General features: G+C 35.2%; 2 protein-coding genes across 2 annotated transcripts; both read left to right on the top strand.

The window, feature by feature from the left end:
- The first annotated feature begins 7,517 nt into the window (after positions 1-7,517).
- Positions 7,518-8,870, top strand: LOC145002414 (uncharacterized). Its single transcript, XM_078961696.1, has one exon. The coding sequence runs from the start codon at positions 7,518-7,520 to the stop codon at positions 8,868-8,870; it is 1,353 nt and encodes a 450-aa protein (XP_078817822.1).
- A 6,817-nt stretch (positions 8,871-15,687) lies between these two features.
- Positions 15,688-17,447, top strand: LOC145002496 (pentatricopeptide repeat-containing protein At3g42630-like). The gene is made up of 3 exons (XM_078961753.1): positions 15,688-15,931; positions 16,062-16,165; positions 16,229-17,447. Exons 1-3 carry the CDS (start codon positions 15,850-15,852, stop codon positions 17,327-17,329), a joined length of 1,287 nt encoding a protein of 428 aa, XP_078817879.1. The 5' UTR covers positions 15,688-15,849; the 3' UTR covers positions 17,330-17,447.
- Positions 17,448-17,724: the final 277 nt, after the last annotated feature.

Genomic DNA, 17,724 nt, shown 5'->3' with positions numbered 1-17,724 from the left:
ATCTAAAATGTTTAAAAACACTATCCAACTAAAAAGGTCATTAGAAGGTAACGATCTATGGTCTTGTTTAAAAGAATATCATTGTTAGAATGATATTTATAAGAAACAAAAACAATAGTTCGAATGATATTTTATAAATCAATAAAATAGTTCGTTACCTATTGATGATCTTTTAGTTGAATGTTTTTTTAAAACATTTTAAATAATTGGTTACCCTTTTATGACTTTAACCCTTAAATAAAATTAGGTTAAACAATTATTTAGATGAAAGACATTTTTTTTGAAGATTTTGCCCTGCCCGTAAAGGCGTAGACCCCACACCCTTCTAAGGTACCAAAAGGCCGGATGGAATGGGTGCGGTAAGAGTGAATGGAGGCGGCCAGGGACGTAGCTAAGTAAAGTGAACGTGGGTCTTAGGCCTCACCTATTTTTTAAAGATAATATAAGCTATGAATGAAAAAATGGGGACATACTTTTTGGTTTTTAAAGGGCCTACCTTAGAAACTTTGCCAAAAAGAAAATGGATCAAAATATATGAAACCTGTAGTTTATATTTCACTCAAATTAAAATAGTTAAGTGTTTCACTCCACTTAAACTTTAATCATTAGGTGATAGCCCAATTTATTTAAAATTAAATAAAAACAATAGCAAAAAGCTTGAAATTTGAAATGTCACTTGGCCTAAGGTGTGATCGAAATATCCAAAGCATCATTGTGTACCTATACCCAAATCCCCACATCCATCCCTATCCTCATCGAGCATTAAAAGCCTATCCAACCCCTAATGGGTAACGGAGATCCTCGTCGGGGATTTTTCTGCATCACCCTCAACTCGTTTATGAAAAGAACATAAACAAGGTGTATCCTGTTCAACCCCGACTCACAAAATTGGTGAAGCTTCAAGCACGTTTATTTATTTATTTTACTATTTCCGAGTATCAATATGCAATTTAGAGCCTACCTTTTTGAAGGGAATTAGAACATTTTGAAATGAGAAATTAAATATCCTCTTACTTTTTCTTCCTACAAATCTTCCTATCCAATTAAATGATGACATGTGTCACATTTAATGCTCATTTAATGGTATTTTAACATACTAGAATGACATGTAATCATTTAACTTTTGTTTTCTACAAGAAGCAATGTAGGATGCTAAATTCGAACTTTATCTCCATCTTTTATACAACCACCAAAAGCTCCTATTTGACTCTCATTTACCGATTAAAGATTTATTCTCAACAATATAATTAATTTGCAATTTTACATTACTAATTCGTGATCTACATCCTAAATTTGGCTAACCAAACTCACTAAGATCACGTCATTTTTGTGTATACTACATTAGCAAAAGCTTTATAAAATTATCATTATTAGCAGGGTTGAAAACTTGGTCTACTCGATCGGGTACTCGGAATCGGCCCTCCACCGAGGCGAGTTATGTGAACTCGGCAAAAAAACTCGGATTAAGTCAAACTCGGTAAAAAATCGGTCAACATCTCTCTAACTCGGTATTACTCGGTCTTACTCGGGCCTACTCGGTCAACAAAGTCAAACTCGGCCAACTCGGTCAAATGGTCAAAATTGTCATAAAAAGAGAAAAAAATCAAGAATTTCAAGATTAATATGTATAATACACTTAATGATTAATTATTTAACACACACATATGATTATTACTACATATATATATATATATATATATATATATATATATATATATATATATATATATCTTAAATTTTAAGTAATTATTCACAAAGTAAGACAATTGTATGTATTTCAATTTTTATGTATTCACATGTATTTAATTTTATTATATATTTCAATAAAATTATGTTTTTAACTTATGATTTGATATATATAATTTTCCTAAAAATATTTTTAAATGAATTACCGAATCCGAATACTCCCAAATACTCTTTACTCGGCAGTCTCAACCGAGCAAGTATCGAATAGTGAGTTCTACAACCTTGATTATTAGCCCAAAAAGTTAAGCTACATAAGTTGTAATTCTTCATAACGATACATGTAGGGTTCGGGATCGGATTTAGAGATTAGATGTACTCTCATCCCCATCCCCATTCCCATTTTTTAATTCATAGATTATCCATCCCCGGTCAAATCGTGTTCGGTTATTGGGTTACCCATTCGGTACAAATATTTTGTCATCCCTAGGTGCGGGGTATCCTCCCCATGTTTTCTCTTCTCTCTTAATTGGACAACTTAAAGGTTTTTTCCGTTTTTTTAATATTTATTAAATTATATATATTAAAAAGTTATAAAAATATATTAAAATTCATGGTTTTAAATTCCCTGTAAAACGAATATAATATTTGTATAAAACAATTTTTTAAAGAAAAAAAAAGATAATAAAATGTGACAAGTTCTTGGGTTTTTATGAATAAAAGGTGTTAGAGAAATGATTATTTAAATTAGTTTCTAATAAACCGTTTCTTAATTTATTTAAAAGTGTTTATAACTTGTGTTTGTTATACACAAAAAACTAATTATTCTTTTGTTATTGGTTTAGATTTAAAACATACGAAAATTGAAATGTAGTGTTTTTTTTTCATGACCACCAAAACACATATATACATAAACCTCACATCCAAACCCATACACTAACCACAACCACACACTAATTATATGTATATATAGTTTAAACCAATTTTATAAAAATCCCGACTAGGTTTCCATTAATTTTCGATTAATCCTTAGGTGGTATCCAAGCGATTAATCCATGCCTACAAAATGAGTGAAACAATAGCAAATAATGAAGTTTTAATACTTTGAAAAGTTCTATCTCAGTAATATTTGAGTAATGATTAGTCTTCTAGTAATCATATTAACTTATTTTGTTATGATATTAGTGATATTTATAATTTTTTTTTATGATATTTAAGATATTTAATGTTTTAAAATTCAACGAATTAACAATTTATGGTCCCCACTTAATCCACCAATTAATCCCCGCCTAACCAATTAACTTCTTAATCTCGCTCCACTGATTAGTTAACGTCGAACGTTTTTTACAACATTGGTTAAAACATTTAAAAGAATCTGCCAACTTATTGTTTTTTGGTACTACACAAATTAATACAAACACCTTTAAAATAAACATTATTACAAAAAAATATTAACTATTTTAAATAATTCAAAACACCCCTAAAATTAAACAACATATTTGGTTATGCAAGTACATTTTGTTTTTTTTTTTTCTCATATCACTAATTTGATGCTCTTCCTTAGTCCTTACTTTTATCCTTTTAGCATTTTCCATTTTTAGGACGTGTTTTGTTCATGAATTTTGAATATATTTTAAGGAATTGAAATGTAAATTTCAATTTAATTGCATTTGTCAGACAAAATAATAAAAATTAAAAAAAAAATCCATATGTTCGAAGTAGTTAGAGTCCATTAATTATGTTTGTTATAATAGCAAAAATCATTCTCATCTCCGTTTTATTTTAGTCATGATTCATTAAATCAAAACATATTATGGTCATTTCTCCGACATGTCACCCATCCATCCACCTACCGACCCTACCCTCACAACTCCACACTCACACGTATACATCCGTCTCACCTTATTCTAATACATATAAAACTTTCTCATCCCCACTCCATCCTAACACCCACACACCCTTGGCATATCCCATTTACCCACTCCACACCCACACCCGCACACTAACCACACCCCAAACCCAAACATCACCCCACCTCCAAACCCACACTGTGACATCCCCATTTTCATGGCCAGAAAATACCGATTTTATTTATGCTTTATAAAAATCAGAGTACTTCTTTTCATAAAAATGTTGCGGAATTTGTTCCCAGAAAAATACGATAAATACGTTATCAAAATATTTTCAAAGAAACGTATTTTATTCATTTTAAAACGTTTGGGATGTCATCGTCAATACAGAAACATAAGCATAAACAGAACTTACATTTATTTACACTAGTGATCTACATCTCTTTAATCTCTCAGTGTAATGTGACTTCATATCAACACATGTGATATAAATAAACTGAGTGGGTCAGGTTGGGAAACCTGGTGAGTACATAGGGTTTTCAACCCACAATAATATAATTATTATGTTTAAACAATCAAACAATCAACCCAATTACCAATCCCATTATCTTCTTTAATCTTAAGGATCTACCCTAAGAATCAGTTATTCCTCGTTCATTCATTCCTAAGGATCATCCTAAGGAATCGGCACAAAGTCCATCGTTGCCACGGTTTACACAACGGGCACTAAGTCTGCATAGTCGTCATGGTTTAGGCATCAAGTCTGCATGATCACCAAGGTTTAGACATCAAGTCGGCATGATCACCAGGGTTTAGGCATCAACTTTGCATGATCACCAGGGTTTAGGCATCAAGTTTGTATGATCACCAGGGTTTAGAGTACACCGGGTGAACACATCGTTCACAACACCTACAAGTTGCGAGCCTGCTAGTGTTTCACTGGACTATCTAGAATAGTCTGTGGTTGTCATCCATACTCTGCTGAATGACGGGGCCATCATTTGGGAAAAAAGGCTTCTCACATCGTCCACCTCTCACCCTCACCTCGTGGTCTATAACACCTCTCAACTCATCATTCAACTCATATTCTATCTATAATATCTACCCATGTTTACCCCAACATTATCGTAGATATAAAATACATATACAGTTTAAATCATTTAAAACATGTATAAAATCGTTCATTTAGCATAGACAACAAGTACTCAGATAATATGCACACATAGCACGTAATTTATATAAAATACTCCATATCTATGTGTAAGATGAAAGTAACTATGCACTTACTTGAAAAAGTGGTGATTTCGAACTCAGACAACGCTTCACTTCTTGAAAAAAAAAATTCCTTCGACGAAACATAATATTACTACCACTAGAGTTTAGTCTATTATTCACCGAGACTAATTAATAGTTGAGCTATTATTACTATTATATACCCGTTAAATAATACTTATATAAACCATAATAATAGCCCAATTGCATATTATATGTTCTTAATAACGTTAATATAATTAAATAAAAGCTATATTAAAAATAGCGTAGGTGTAGCTCACTTACAGCGGGTTTTATAGAAAACCAGGCTTTGCTTGGAGCAGCATTCCCGTGCAGAAAAGCTCTTCTTCTCGGAGTCGTCGAGCACTCAGGGGCTTCCGCCTCGTGCTAGGGAGGTTCCCTAGGCTTTTCAGGGGGTTTTGGGGCTAGAGAGAGGTTCTAGAGAGAGAGAGAGTAAAGAGAAGAAAGAATGAGAAATGTGTGAAGAAAATGAGGGTGGGAGAGGTTCTATTTATAGGGTGAAAATGGCTGAACTTGGTGCCACATGTCACCATCTAGTGGCAAGACTTAGGGAGAAAGCAATGGCCAAGATTGTGTCACATCACCCATTTTCGCACAACACACTTCCGACTTCTAAAATCCGTAACTTTCACATACGACCTCCGTTTTTGACGTTCATTAAATCCACGCGTAGGTAAAAATAATATCTACAACTTTCATTTTGACTCCGTCGGCTAATTCTCGACCGATCTTAAATTTAACAGTGCGAGGCGTTTAGACTGTTAAATGACCGCGAAGAATTTGTAACTCCTTCATACGGACTCTATTTTCGTCTGTCTTTTTACTGTTAAGGTCCTATTAATGAGATCTTCAACTCTCATTTAAGTCACGTAAGCCAAAAACCGCTCGAACTAAAATTCGAGTTTCAGGCCGTGCACTGCCAAGTTGAATCTTAGAAAAATCATAACTTCTTCATACGAAATCAGATTTGGGCGTTCTTTTTATGGATTTTCTCGGTTTAACATATTCTACGACTTTCGTTTAGATCACTAAGGCTAAAAAGTCCTCCATCGTAAAATCACTATTTACGCTTCCCGGTGTCGTGCTGGTTCCGTCGCGAAACTTCGACGGGTCATAACTTCTTCGTTATAACTCGGATTTCGACGCTCTTTATATGTACGGAAACCTTGTGACATATTCTACAACTTGGTTAAGATTATTTATTCTAAATAATCTTTTGTCGAAAAGTCATTTTCGACCCCTATTACCTCTAAATTAACTAGCCCGGATAGGGATGAGCAAAAGGACCGAACCGGACCGGAACCGGCTTTGGCCAAAATCAAGAACCGAACCGGCCCGGCGATTCTATCGGTCCGGTTCTACCGATTCCCGGTTCCTACCGGTTCTTGTCGTGTCTTCAAATGTTGGAACCGATCCTTGAAAAATAGCATCATACGGTTCCGGTTTTTGTCGGTTCTACCAGTTCCGGTTATATCGGTTCCGGTTCCTACCGGTTCCCGGTTCCAAAAATATACAAAAATAACGTCCCGGTCCCGGATCGACCGGTTCCATCGGGCTCCGGTTCCGGTGCCAGTTCCGGTACCGGTTTCGGTGCCGGTTCCGGTTCCGGTACCGGTTCCGGCCGGTTCCCCGGTCCATTTGCTCATCCCTAAGTCCGGATCTACGGGCGTTACACACACCAACACCTATATGCACACTCATACATACGTTCACGCCCATATTAGACCTCGATGTCTGCTCCATCCTATCCCTACACCCACACACATACACCTATCTATCGTTCACCTACCCATCACCTATATATCTCACCCTTAATCCCTACACCCATGCCCGTATAAACACCATTGCCCCAATCCACCCACCCTACCTTTATACCCACCCTACCCTCATACTAGCTAGCACTTTCCCACACATCCCCTTCAACCACCCACCCATGCATCCTTCCCACTCCACATCCATACCCACATGTACATTTACACACCTAAGCACGCTCACACACCCAAGTCAACAAGCCCACACCAATGATGCCGACACCCACACACACTCGTCACATCGACGTAAATAAATGCATATAGGTTTGAGTGGGTAAGAGTTTAATATATAAAAGTTTTATCTTTTTTTTAAATATTAAAAAGTTACAAAAAAATCAATAAAATAGTATTTTTGTAGTATTATATAATTACTTTTCAATCTTTGACAAATATACAAACTAGACATAAAAATGTCAATAGAACACATAACAAAATTTAATTCTTTCATATTCAAATTCATTTATATCAATTCCTTTGTCATATTTCATTCTTTCCAAAAATATTATACAGAACAAACACTCCTAAATAATGAAAATCTTAAAAATTATACTTTAATCATCTTGATTAATGGGTACACTAATACATTATAAACCCTTTATAATAATTTCACACTTTATTTATAAAACACTACTCATTTTGTACCTTTTGACTTATATAACAGGAAATCTTGAAAGAGGTCAAAGAAGGAAATAGATTAGCTATAAATAATCACCAAACAAAAAATCCATGCAATCAAATCTTCATTTCTCAAGATTCATCAAGAAACGCATCCCGCCATTGGAGAGGATCAAAGAATTCCAAAGAAGTCTAGAGTAATTTTGAACCGAATCTTAGTTCATCTGTGTGCACATCTAGTGCGACCGTTGTAGAACCCGTCGCCATGAGCCACCATCCACCACCGCGGCCGCTGCCACCACGCCTAATTCTCCACCGGACTACCCCTGAAATCCTAAAGCAAACCACCACCTCCATGTTCTCCACCGGCCAAAACCTCCTTATCTTTCTCGTTCTTTTCTTCTGTTTATTTTCTCTACGCGTTAACGTCGAAACAACTACTCATTTCCTCACTTCATTAATTGATAACAACCCTTCCATAAAATCCTTCATCAATCGAGAAAACGTCCCTCCCAATCCTAACTCCCCTACCTCCACCATCACCACCACCAGCTGCCGCCGCCACTTCCTCCAGCTCAGCCGTGTCGGATCGCGGATTCTAGTTAGTGATTTCTCCTCAGGTGACGACGAGTCCGATCACAAAGTAAACGCCACCTCATTCATACTTTACTCCTTCGATCTACAACTGGAGAGCTCCAATTTCGTATTCGGTAACGGAATTAGAGTGTCTGGAATTGTCCGTTCTACTGCTAAGATGACTTTCAGATCAATCAAGATCACACAGAAAGAAGAAAACGTAGGCATTGATAAAGTCAATGATTCTGCACCTTTTAACGAAACCCACTTTCAGTCTTTCTTGAAGAGGTTCCACCTCGAACACCATCAATTTACTGCAATAATGATTCTCATTCTTGCTTTTGCTGCTTCATACTGGTTTATGGTTCATGTATTCGTTGGTACTTATACAAAGATTCATGGGATTATATTCGTATTGGTTCTTAATGATTTCTGTAACAGACGCAAGTCTTTCTATGTGACTTTCTCTAGTGGTTCGTTTTTGGGTGTGGAAAGATTGTCTCGCAGCTTCATTGCAAGGAGATGGGTATTCAGGGACGTTTTCATTCAACTCATGTACTTCTGGTTCTTAGGAGGAATAGACAATCCATATTCCCAATTAAAGATCTTTATTAGGTCAACGTTCATGCCATTTTCAATCATGTCCCCTTGGGATAAAGGTTTTGAGAAGGAGATTTTTGGCTTCATGGCATCCTGTTTCTTAATGGACATGCTCATTTGTTTTGTATTTGATATGGGTGCTTGGATAGTTATGGCGGATTCAAGAAAGAATGTGAAACAAGTTGTGAAGGAAGGTTGCTATATGGTGTCATTAATGATTGGACCCGCCATTGAACTCAAGTGTTATGAATGTATAGTTTGTGTACTTACACGATCTTTTGGCCTATTGTTTGCTATAGCGATCCAGTCTTTCATGGAGGTTTACTTCATGGTTGCATGGCTGTTGTATTACTTGTCTGTGAAGTCCATTCATGCTAATTCTAGTGGTCAACCATTTGGTCAACGAGAGATTGAAGCCATGCTTAGAGATGTTAGAGTTTAGATGATACTTGATGTTAAGTCTTGCAAATATGAAGTGGTAGTCTTTAGTGTTTTGGTTAAATGTGTTTCAATAATTGTGACTAACATTTGTTGATGATATGAATCCAAAAGCTTTGTACAAAATGTGCGAATGGAATGTATATATATGTTTTCATGATTTTGTTATTAGGAATAGGAGACTATGTGGATATAATTTATTTGATGTAGAATCCCTTAAAAAATGGGGCATCATACTTTACACTAAGATTTGGGTGTGTGGTCTCAACACCCACCAACTCGGCATCATCGGCGGGAAAATGACTTAAAACCCCAACGAAGTTTTCAAACCATTCAAAAAATCTCAATCATGTTTTGTCTGTTCAAAAAAACCCAACGAACCTAACATTTTATCTAAAAAGTCCAACAAAGTTTCAAACCGTTCAGAAAATTCCAATTTTGTTTTGTTTAAGTTCGTTGGGTTTTTTTTTAACAGTCAAAATATGATTGGAGTTTTTTAAACGTTTTGGAAACTTCATTGGTCTAACAAATCATTTTCCGATACGGTAATAAGCCACGTCATCTGCTTTCCTTATTTGACTTTCGAAAAAGTGTAACTTAGTTGGGCTTTTTAGATAAAATGTTAAGTTTGTTGGGTTTTTTTGAACACACAAAACATGATTGGAGTTTTTTAAACGGTTTGGAAACTTCGTTGGACTTTTAAGTCATTTTCCCCATCATCGGCACACACCACATACCGCCTCTTGGCTTCAACATGTCAAGCAAATGCATCTTCCACATCAAGCGTTTGTCGAGCCTCTCTCCTCCCCTTTACTCCCATTCTCTCTTCCTTAACCCATCCATCCTAAATGACAAGTTAAACATGTAGTGTGGAAACATCAATATGATAGTGATGTAGCAGACAAAAAAATAAGGTGACGGTGCACCAATTGTGACACCACTCCTCCAGCCGAAAATGTGACACCTACTCATTGTCACCATAACACCATGCCATATCCACTTGCTCACCACAAACCTAGGAAACACCTACCATTTGATATCAACTATATCATTTTATTTTTTTAATTTTGAAATACAACATTTTGATATACCTCCAGCAGCCTAAATATATCAAGAGTGGGAAATAATACATCCCACTTGTAACTCTAACTCTCAGATTTTCATACTAGGTATACCTTAGAACTTAACATTTATTTACAACATATTATCAACAACATGCTTGTAATATATTTTGCAACATTAACTTAATAAAATAGATTTATGTCTCTTTTTCATCATATGAGATTTTAAACATATTTTATACCTCAAAAAATCTTACTCTGAAGCTATCATATAATCATCGAACATTTTATTAAATTGCTTTGGATATACTCTGTCCAAAGTAATTATATCATTCGATACGTCTATTTAATAACTACTCTTCCATACTGCCACACAATATTAATATTCACCACATCTAATGTGTATATAAAAGTTAATAATAGCATAATATAAATCTACTATTTTGCAACAACACACATCAATATCATCGAGTATTAGAGTAGAGTTACTCATCTAGCTAGCTAGTAGATTGACTCCAGCTTTAATCTCTAGCCATATTGCCTCTCAACTTGCCATATACCAATACCTGTATAATTATTAACAAGTTCTTAGTATATGTAACAACTTACTACGAGCTAAACTCTATGACCATTGGTCACCAAACTAATTAAACTCCATAATACAACTACCACCGACTTAACCTCATAAGTCGTTAGTTGAATCTTGCACATCTGGTAACTCCTGTAAATTAGGGCTTATAACCCTCGCTGTCCAGAAGATATTTATAACCATAATATTTATCTACCAATCTTTCTATCAACACTATATCATGAACTCCTATAACACATACTCGGGCCTAACAATTCTCTATGAAATATTACATAAACATAATCATGTAATAACAAGATAAAAATACCTCGACTCGTTTCATAGCTTAACCCTGATATCCTCGTCTACTAGTACAACTTATGCAGTTATAAGTCCTTAGAAATGCCTCTTGAACCTCTCTCCCGATCGTGTGTGCAAAAACTCTTCAAATGCCACAAAACACAAATATTTATACTACCTCAAAAGCGTGTCGCGACCCCTTCCTGACCGCACTGCATTTTGATTTTCCTTGAGAACCTGGCACGTAATATATGCAATCGGGGCAAGGTCATATGAAGTTAAAAGGTTACATCACGTAATATATGTTTGTATCATATTGCATAATATGATTCTTGAAGACGAATGAAGAACGATATGTCGGTACAACGAAAATGAAGTTTTGTTAAATGTTGAAGGAGTAATCATTGGTACACAAGAGTATAGGGCGAAAAGAAGAGAAGTACACAATCGCGACATTCATCACGCTCTTCGTGCTGATTTGGTGGAGCACATTTATATGGCTCATATTCAGCCCCCGATAGAGTTTTCTCACGATGATTTGTTTGACGAATCAGAAAAGGACGAGGATTCTGATATGTTCTTCGAGAGCGAATATTCCGATGACGAGAGTGACGTTTGGGAGAATGAGGAAGACGATGAGGTTGATGACGAGGACGATGATTCCGAGTGACGTATTTTGGTTTTTTTAAATTAGAATATTAATTATGTTTTCTATGTTGTGGGTTGTTTGGTTTTTTGTTTGCATTTTTTTATTTAATTTTCTACTTATTTAAATATTATTTTTAATGTAATTTTTATTTTAATTAATGAAATGCTTTTTATTTTTTATTAAAATTTATGTTTAGTATTAATTTAAAAATTATAAATCATAAAAAAAATTAATTTTATTTAAAAAGGTAAAAAATAAAAGAAAAATAATAAAGAAAGTGAAGGAAAGGATGGAATCACCCAAAAAAAAATTAGAAAGCTTCCCTCACGTACACATGTGAAAGGTCGGTAACTGATTTCTTATTCCCTCGCAACAAGGGAATCTTGAAAGAGAATAAAGAAGGAAACAAAAGGCCTATAAATAATCACCGTAAAATCCATGCAATTAAATCTTCATTTCTCAAGGTTCACCAAAAGCTAATCCGCCATTGGAGAGGATCAAAGAATCGCAGAGAAGTCAATTGAATTGCGAACCAAGTTCTAAATGGGTTTTATGGTAGGATCATAAGTCATCGTTGTGCACATCTACTCAAAATCCATTACCATGAGCTACCGTCCACCACCACCACCCCTAATTGTCCTCCGGACTACCCGAAAACTCCTGAAGCAAACCACCACTTCCATCTTCCCCACCGGCCAAAACCTCCTTATCTTTCTCCTTCTTTCCCTCATTTTGTTTTCTATACGCGTTAATGTCGAAATGGCTACTCATTTCCTCACTTCCCTCATCGATAATGACCCTTCCTTTAAATCCATCATTGATCAAAACAACGCTCCTCCCAATCGCACCTCCCCTACCTCCATGATCACCACCAAACGCAACCTCCTAAAACCCCAATTAAATTCCACCTCATTCATATGCGACTCCTTAGATCCCCAATTGGGCTTCTCCGATTTCGTACCCGAGAACGGAAGTAGGGTATCTGAAATTATCCCCTCTACTTCTAATTTGACATTCAGATCAATCGAGATCATACACAAAGAAGAAAACAATGATTCTTCACCGTTTAACGAAACCTACTTCCAATCTTTCTTGAAGAGGTTTGAGGTCGAACTCCATGAGTTTACTTCATTGATGATTTTCACTCTTGGTTTCGGTGCTTCGTATTGGTTTATGATTGATGTATTCATTCACACTTATTCTAATATTCATGGAATCATACATAGTAAATTATACGAATGGTCCTATGGTTTAGGTTAATTTGCACGCTTAATCCCTGATGAATATATAGTTTGCGCGCTTGGATAATTATTGGGGATTCAAGAAAGAATGCAAACGAATCTGTGAAAGAAGGGTGTCATTTAATGTCATTAATGATTAAACCCGCCATTAAACTCAAGTTTGATGAATATATAGTTTGTGGGGTGTGTGTTAGATGGATACTTACACAATCTTTTGGAGTGTTGTTTGCTTTAGCTTTCCAATCTTTAATGGAGGTTTACTTCATGGTTGCATGGCTTATGTATTACTTGTCTGTGAAGTCCATTGATGCTAATCCTAGTGGTCAACCACTTGGTCAACGAGAGCTTGAAGTTGAAGCCATGCTTAGAGATGTTAGATTTTTTATGATAGGTGATGTTAATTCTTACAAATGTGAAGTGGTAGTCTTTTAGTGTTTTGGTTAAATGTGTTTCGATAATCATGACTAACATTTTTAGATGACATGAATTCAAATGTTTTGTATAAAATGTGTAGATGGAATGGTTAATGTCACTTCAATAATGGGGTTGCATACTTTACACTAAATCTAAGAGGTGTTTCATTAATCTCAAAAACAATTTATTCAAAGCGTTTGTTAGATTAATATTCTACGGAAAACATAGTGTCATACTGCATCAACCCATTAATTTAGAAGAAGATTTGCAAAACTCAACATTGATATAGTACTAACTATTAATGCAAATTATTTTTATAAAGACAAATTGCAAGAATGGTCCCTGTGGTATGTCAAAACTAGCAACTTTGGTCTAAAATGAGTTTGGCTCACAAGGATGGTCCAATAGTTTCGTTTTGTTGCGAGTTTAGTCCAATTTCTTATGAACTTTTTTATAATGATGGATTTGCCCCTTATATTTTATTTTCCAGTTTTCTTTTATTACAACAATTAAAAATAAACCAAAAATAAAATCTATCTCTCTCTCTCTCTATCTCTCTCTCATCTCATCTCTAAGCAGTCGAACCCATCTCCATCACCTTCACCCGCAAATAGAAAGTGTTTTCTTCTTGAACACCATCTCTGTCTCTATCACTTTCACACCTCCAAATCAAACACCATCAATTTTCTTATTGATTCAAACCTATAAATCAAGAGTTTTCTTCTTGCTTCAGACTTGCAGATATAGAATCAAACAAAAGCCCATCACCACATGTTTATCGTTTTTCTCTATCCCGTGTTCTATTCATGAGTTTTTCCAAAAACATCCCACATCGAACTCTTTCTACACAATCCATACATCTTAATCTTGTAAGACTTAACATTTGGAACAATATCTCTCTTTAAAATTTGATTGAACAAGTCTTGATTCAACATTGTTTTTAAAACAAAAGGCAAGAAGAAGAACAACCAAGGAGACCACCGGAGCAACACCCTCGCTGTAACAGTTGCCCGACAGTGAATACAAAGAGCAAACCCACAGAGGGTTGTCGGTCTCGACAAACCCCCTTGCACCTCATCGCGATTTCCCTGCCACACCGGAGCTCTCGTCGATCTGCCTTTCAGTGAATCGCATACAGCCACCCCCAAATCAATATAAGAAACATATAGCAGACAGGTGCAATTCAAAATTTTTCAAGAAAAAAATTGACACTATCTAACCCTATAACACCCAAATTGAAAATCAGAAATCTACGAGGTGAAGTAAGAAATCCATTTTAGTTTAAGAAACTTTGGGGAAGTGGAATTGCACCTGCTTCTTTTAATAATCAAACTATTTTTGATGATGTTGCCCCTAACAATGGAATCGTCCACCACCACCATCGGTTTTCCCTCCAAAACCGCTCTTACCGGTAAAAGCTTCAATTTCACCCCAAAATCATGAATCCTTTGAGAGGGTTCACTGAATGTGCAACTATTGCCGCCATCACGCCGAAATCTAGGACTACAATCACCGCGTCACAGTCGACCGACGACTCTGTGGCCATGATTTCCCCAAATTGACGACGGGATTCATAGACAGAACTCCCGAACATGGAGGAGTTGGGTAGAGAGAAATAGATGTGCTCGAAGATACATGATTTGGGTTCTAGGTGTGGCATTAAACAGAGGTATCGGATGCTGCCTTTATCGTCGATTAAAACTTCACCTGAGTTCACTTCTCTTTCGTATTTAGCTTCGATGGTTTGTCCACGAATTTTCAGGAAGACGGGATGGAATTACTTGGTGTATTTTGTATATATATATATATATATATATATATATATATATATATAGAGAGAGAGAGAGAGAGAAAGAGAGAGAGAGAGATTTTCTTTTTTTTTTCTTTAATAAAAAAATTGAAAAAGGGAAAATACCAAGGGCAAATCCGTCATTATAAAAAGTTTTAAAATTTTTGGACTAAAATCGCAACAAAACGAAAACTATTGGATCATCTTTGCAAGACAAACTCATTTTAAACCAAAGTAGCTATTTTTGACATACCACAGGGACCATTATTAATTTTTATCTTTTATAAAACACTATAAAAATAAATGATCCATGTAGGATGCCGTTTCAATTTTATTTGTAGTTGATTTTTGTAATTTTTTGGTATAAATTTGATTTGGAATTACTATTTTACCTCTTTTTAGATTTTTTATTATTTTTATTTTCTATATTTTAATATAAATTAAAGAGTAAATTACACAAATGGTCTCTATGGTTTGGGATACCTACTATTTGTTTTTGTTACGTGCTTAGTTCCTATCTTACATAAAAAGACTATTTTGTCATTGATTGTTTAATTTATTTAAATAAACACACCCTCAACCCCACTTTCACCTCACCTTATCTTACCTTATCTATCCTATTTTATTTAAATAAATTAAAAAATCAAGGGCAAAATAATCTTTTTAGGTAAGACAGTGACCAAACGCGCAATAAAAACAAACTAGAGGGATCTTCCGAATTAAAAAATTAAGTTAGGACCACACATACAAATTATAGGGACCTTATTCTAAATTAAATAAAAACCCATTAAATCTATCACATAAGCCCATCTCATCGTTTATCTCCCCCCAATTCTTCATCCCCTTCGCCTTCAAGACACGAACAACCAATCTGCCAGCCTCCATTGTCTTTAGTCATCATTATCATCGTCTTTAAGCAGCGCCACCCTCAACCGTCTTCGTCTCCCACCATCATCGGCATATGTTCCATCCATCACCACCATCATGTTCAAGCAGTCACCGGTCCTCCACCGCAATCGTTTCCACAACATCTGTCGTCTCACGTAGGTTCTCAACAGTCAACTCGATCATATCTTAAATTCAAATTCGGTCATTGCCTCATTGGTATTCCTTTTCTATATTATTTTTTGTTGCTTGTATTAATCGGATTTTGTGAAATTTACCCCTTTGAAGCTATCTCGGTTCTTTCTGTACCTCATCCTATTGAAGCCAAATTGATTGGTTCGAGGACATTCTGCAGCCATAAGAACTCACATGGTAGAAGTTCAGCTCAAAAGGTAAGCCATTTTCTCGATACAACTGATGTAGCACTTCTTACTTTTCCTTATATTTCTACGCAGGATAATCATAAAAACTGTGCTTCTATTATTCCAAGTTTAAACAGAAAGGGAACACATGTCCATAAATTGCAATCCGAAGGTTTTGTTCCCGACAATTCTACCATGACAACTTTGATGTTATACAATGCAAATAATGGATTTTTCACACAGGCAGATTCCATATGGAATGAAATTATAAACAGTTCTTATAATCTTGATATTCACACAGTTTTGGGCCTAATTGATGCTTACATTGAATGGAGGCTTTTTGATGAAGTAATCCAAATTATACATCAAATTAGTCTGAGGCGTCCTCAATTACAACACCAAGTTTATGCACACACCATATCTTGTTTTGGTAAGATAGGAGAGCTTGAAGTAATGGAGAATACATTAAAAGATATGGTCTCAAAGGGATTTCTTGTTGATTCTGTTATGGGTAATGCTTATATCATGTATTATAGTCGTTTTGGTTCAATACCCATGATGGAAAATGCTTACAAACGTCTAAAAAGCTCAAGACTTTTGGTTGAAAAAGATGGGATTAGGGCAATTTCTCTTGCTTATATAAAGGACAAAAAGTTTCATAGTTTGGGTAGCTTTTTAAGGGATGTGGGTCTTGGTAGGAGAAATGCAGGAAATCTTCTTTGGAACTTATTGTTATTGTCATATGCTGCAAATTTTAAAATGAAGAGTTTACAAAGAGAGTTTTTAAATATGTTGGAAGCTGGATTTGAACCTGATTTGACCACTTTTAATATTCGAGCTGTGGCTTTCTCAAAGATGTCTTTGTTTTGGGATTTGCATTTGAGCCTTGAACATATGAAGCATAATGGAATTTTCCCGGATCTTGTGACTTATGGTTGTGTTGTTGATGCGTATTTGGATAGGAGATTAGGGAAAAATTTGGACTTTGCTTTGAGGAATATGAATGTGAATGATTCGGGTGTTGTGTTAACTGATGATCTTGTGTTTGAGGTGTTGGGGAAAGGTGATTTTCACTCTAGTTCGGAGCCACTTTTGGAGTTTAATAGAGGGAAGAAGAGGTGGAGTTATAAGGAATTGATTGCAACTTATGTTAAGAAAAAATATCGGAGTAATCAAATCTTTTGGAATTACTAATTCCGATGCATTATGATGGTGATTGAAAAAGGATCTCGTAGGGGTTAAATGACGATAATACCCCTTGTATATTCTCGTATATTTGCTCTAGTTATAAAAACCATTCTAGTTTTTTTTTTGTTGATAAATCCATAAACCAAAAAGAAAACATTATTTATTTAATGTCAACAAAACAGATAACTAATTTTAATTAATTCATATCCTAATTTTCTTGACAAATTTCATTATTTTCTATCACAAAACCCCCCAATCTAGTTTGGTATCATAAAACAAAAATCTAAAATCCTTTGATAACTTGGATATACGAGTGGAATAGTACATTATAAACCATTTTTATACATTATTCTATCACAAGAAAAATATAATAAACTCATTACATACACGTGTGAGAGGTC

Source organism: Lactuca saligna, chromosome 6 (assembly GCF_052625555.1).
Source record: "Lactuca saligna cultivar CGN05327 chromosome 6, ASM5262555v1, whole genome shotgun sequence".
NCBI lineage: Eukaryota > Viridiplantae > Streptophyta > Magnoliopsida > Asterales > Asteraceae > Lactuca > Lactuca saligna.
Note: the sequence above shows the minus strand (reverse complement) of the source record. Positions and strands in the feature narration are given on the sequence as shown.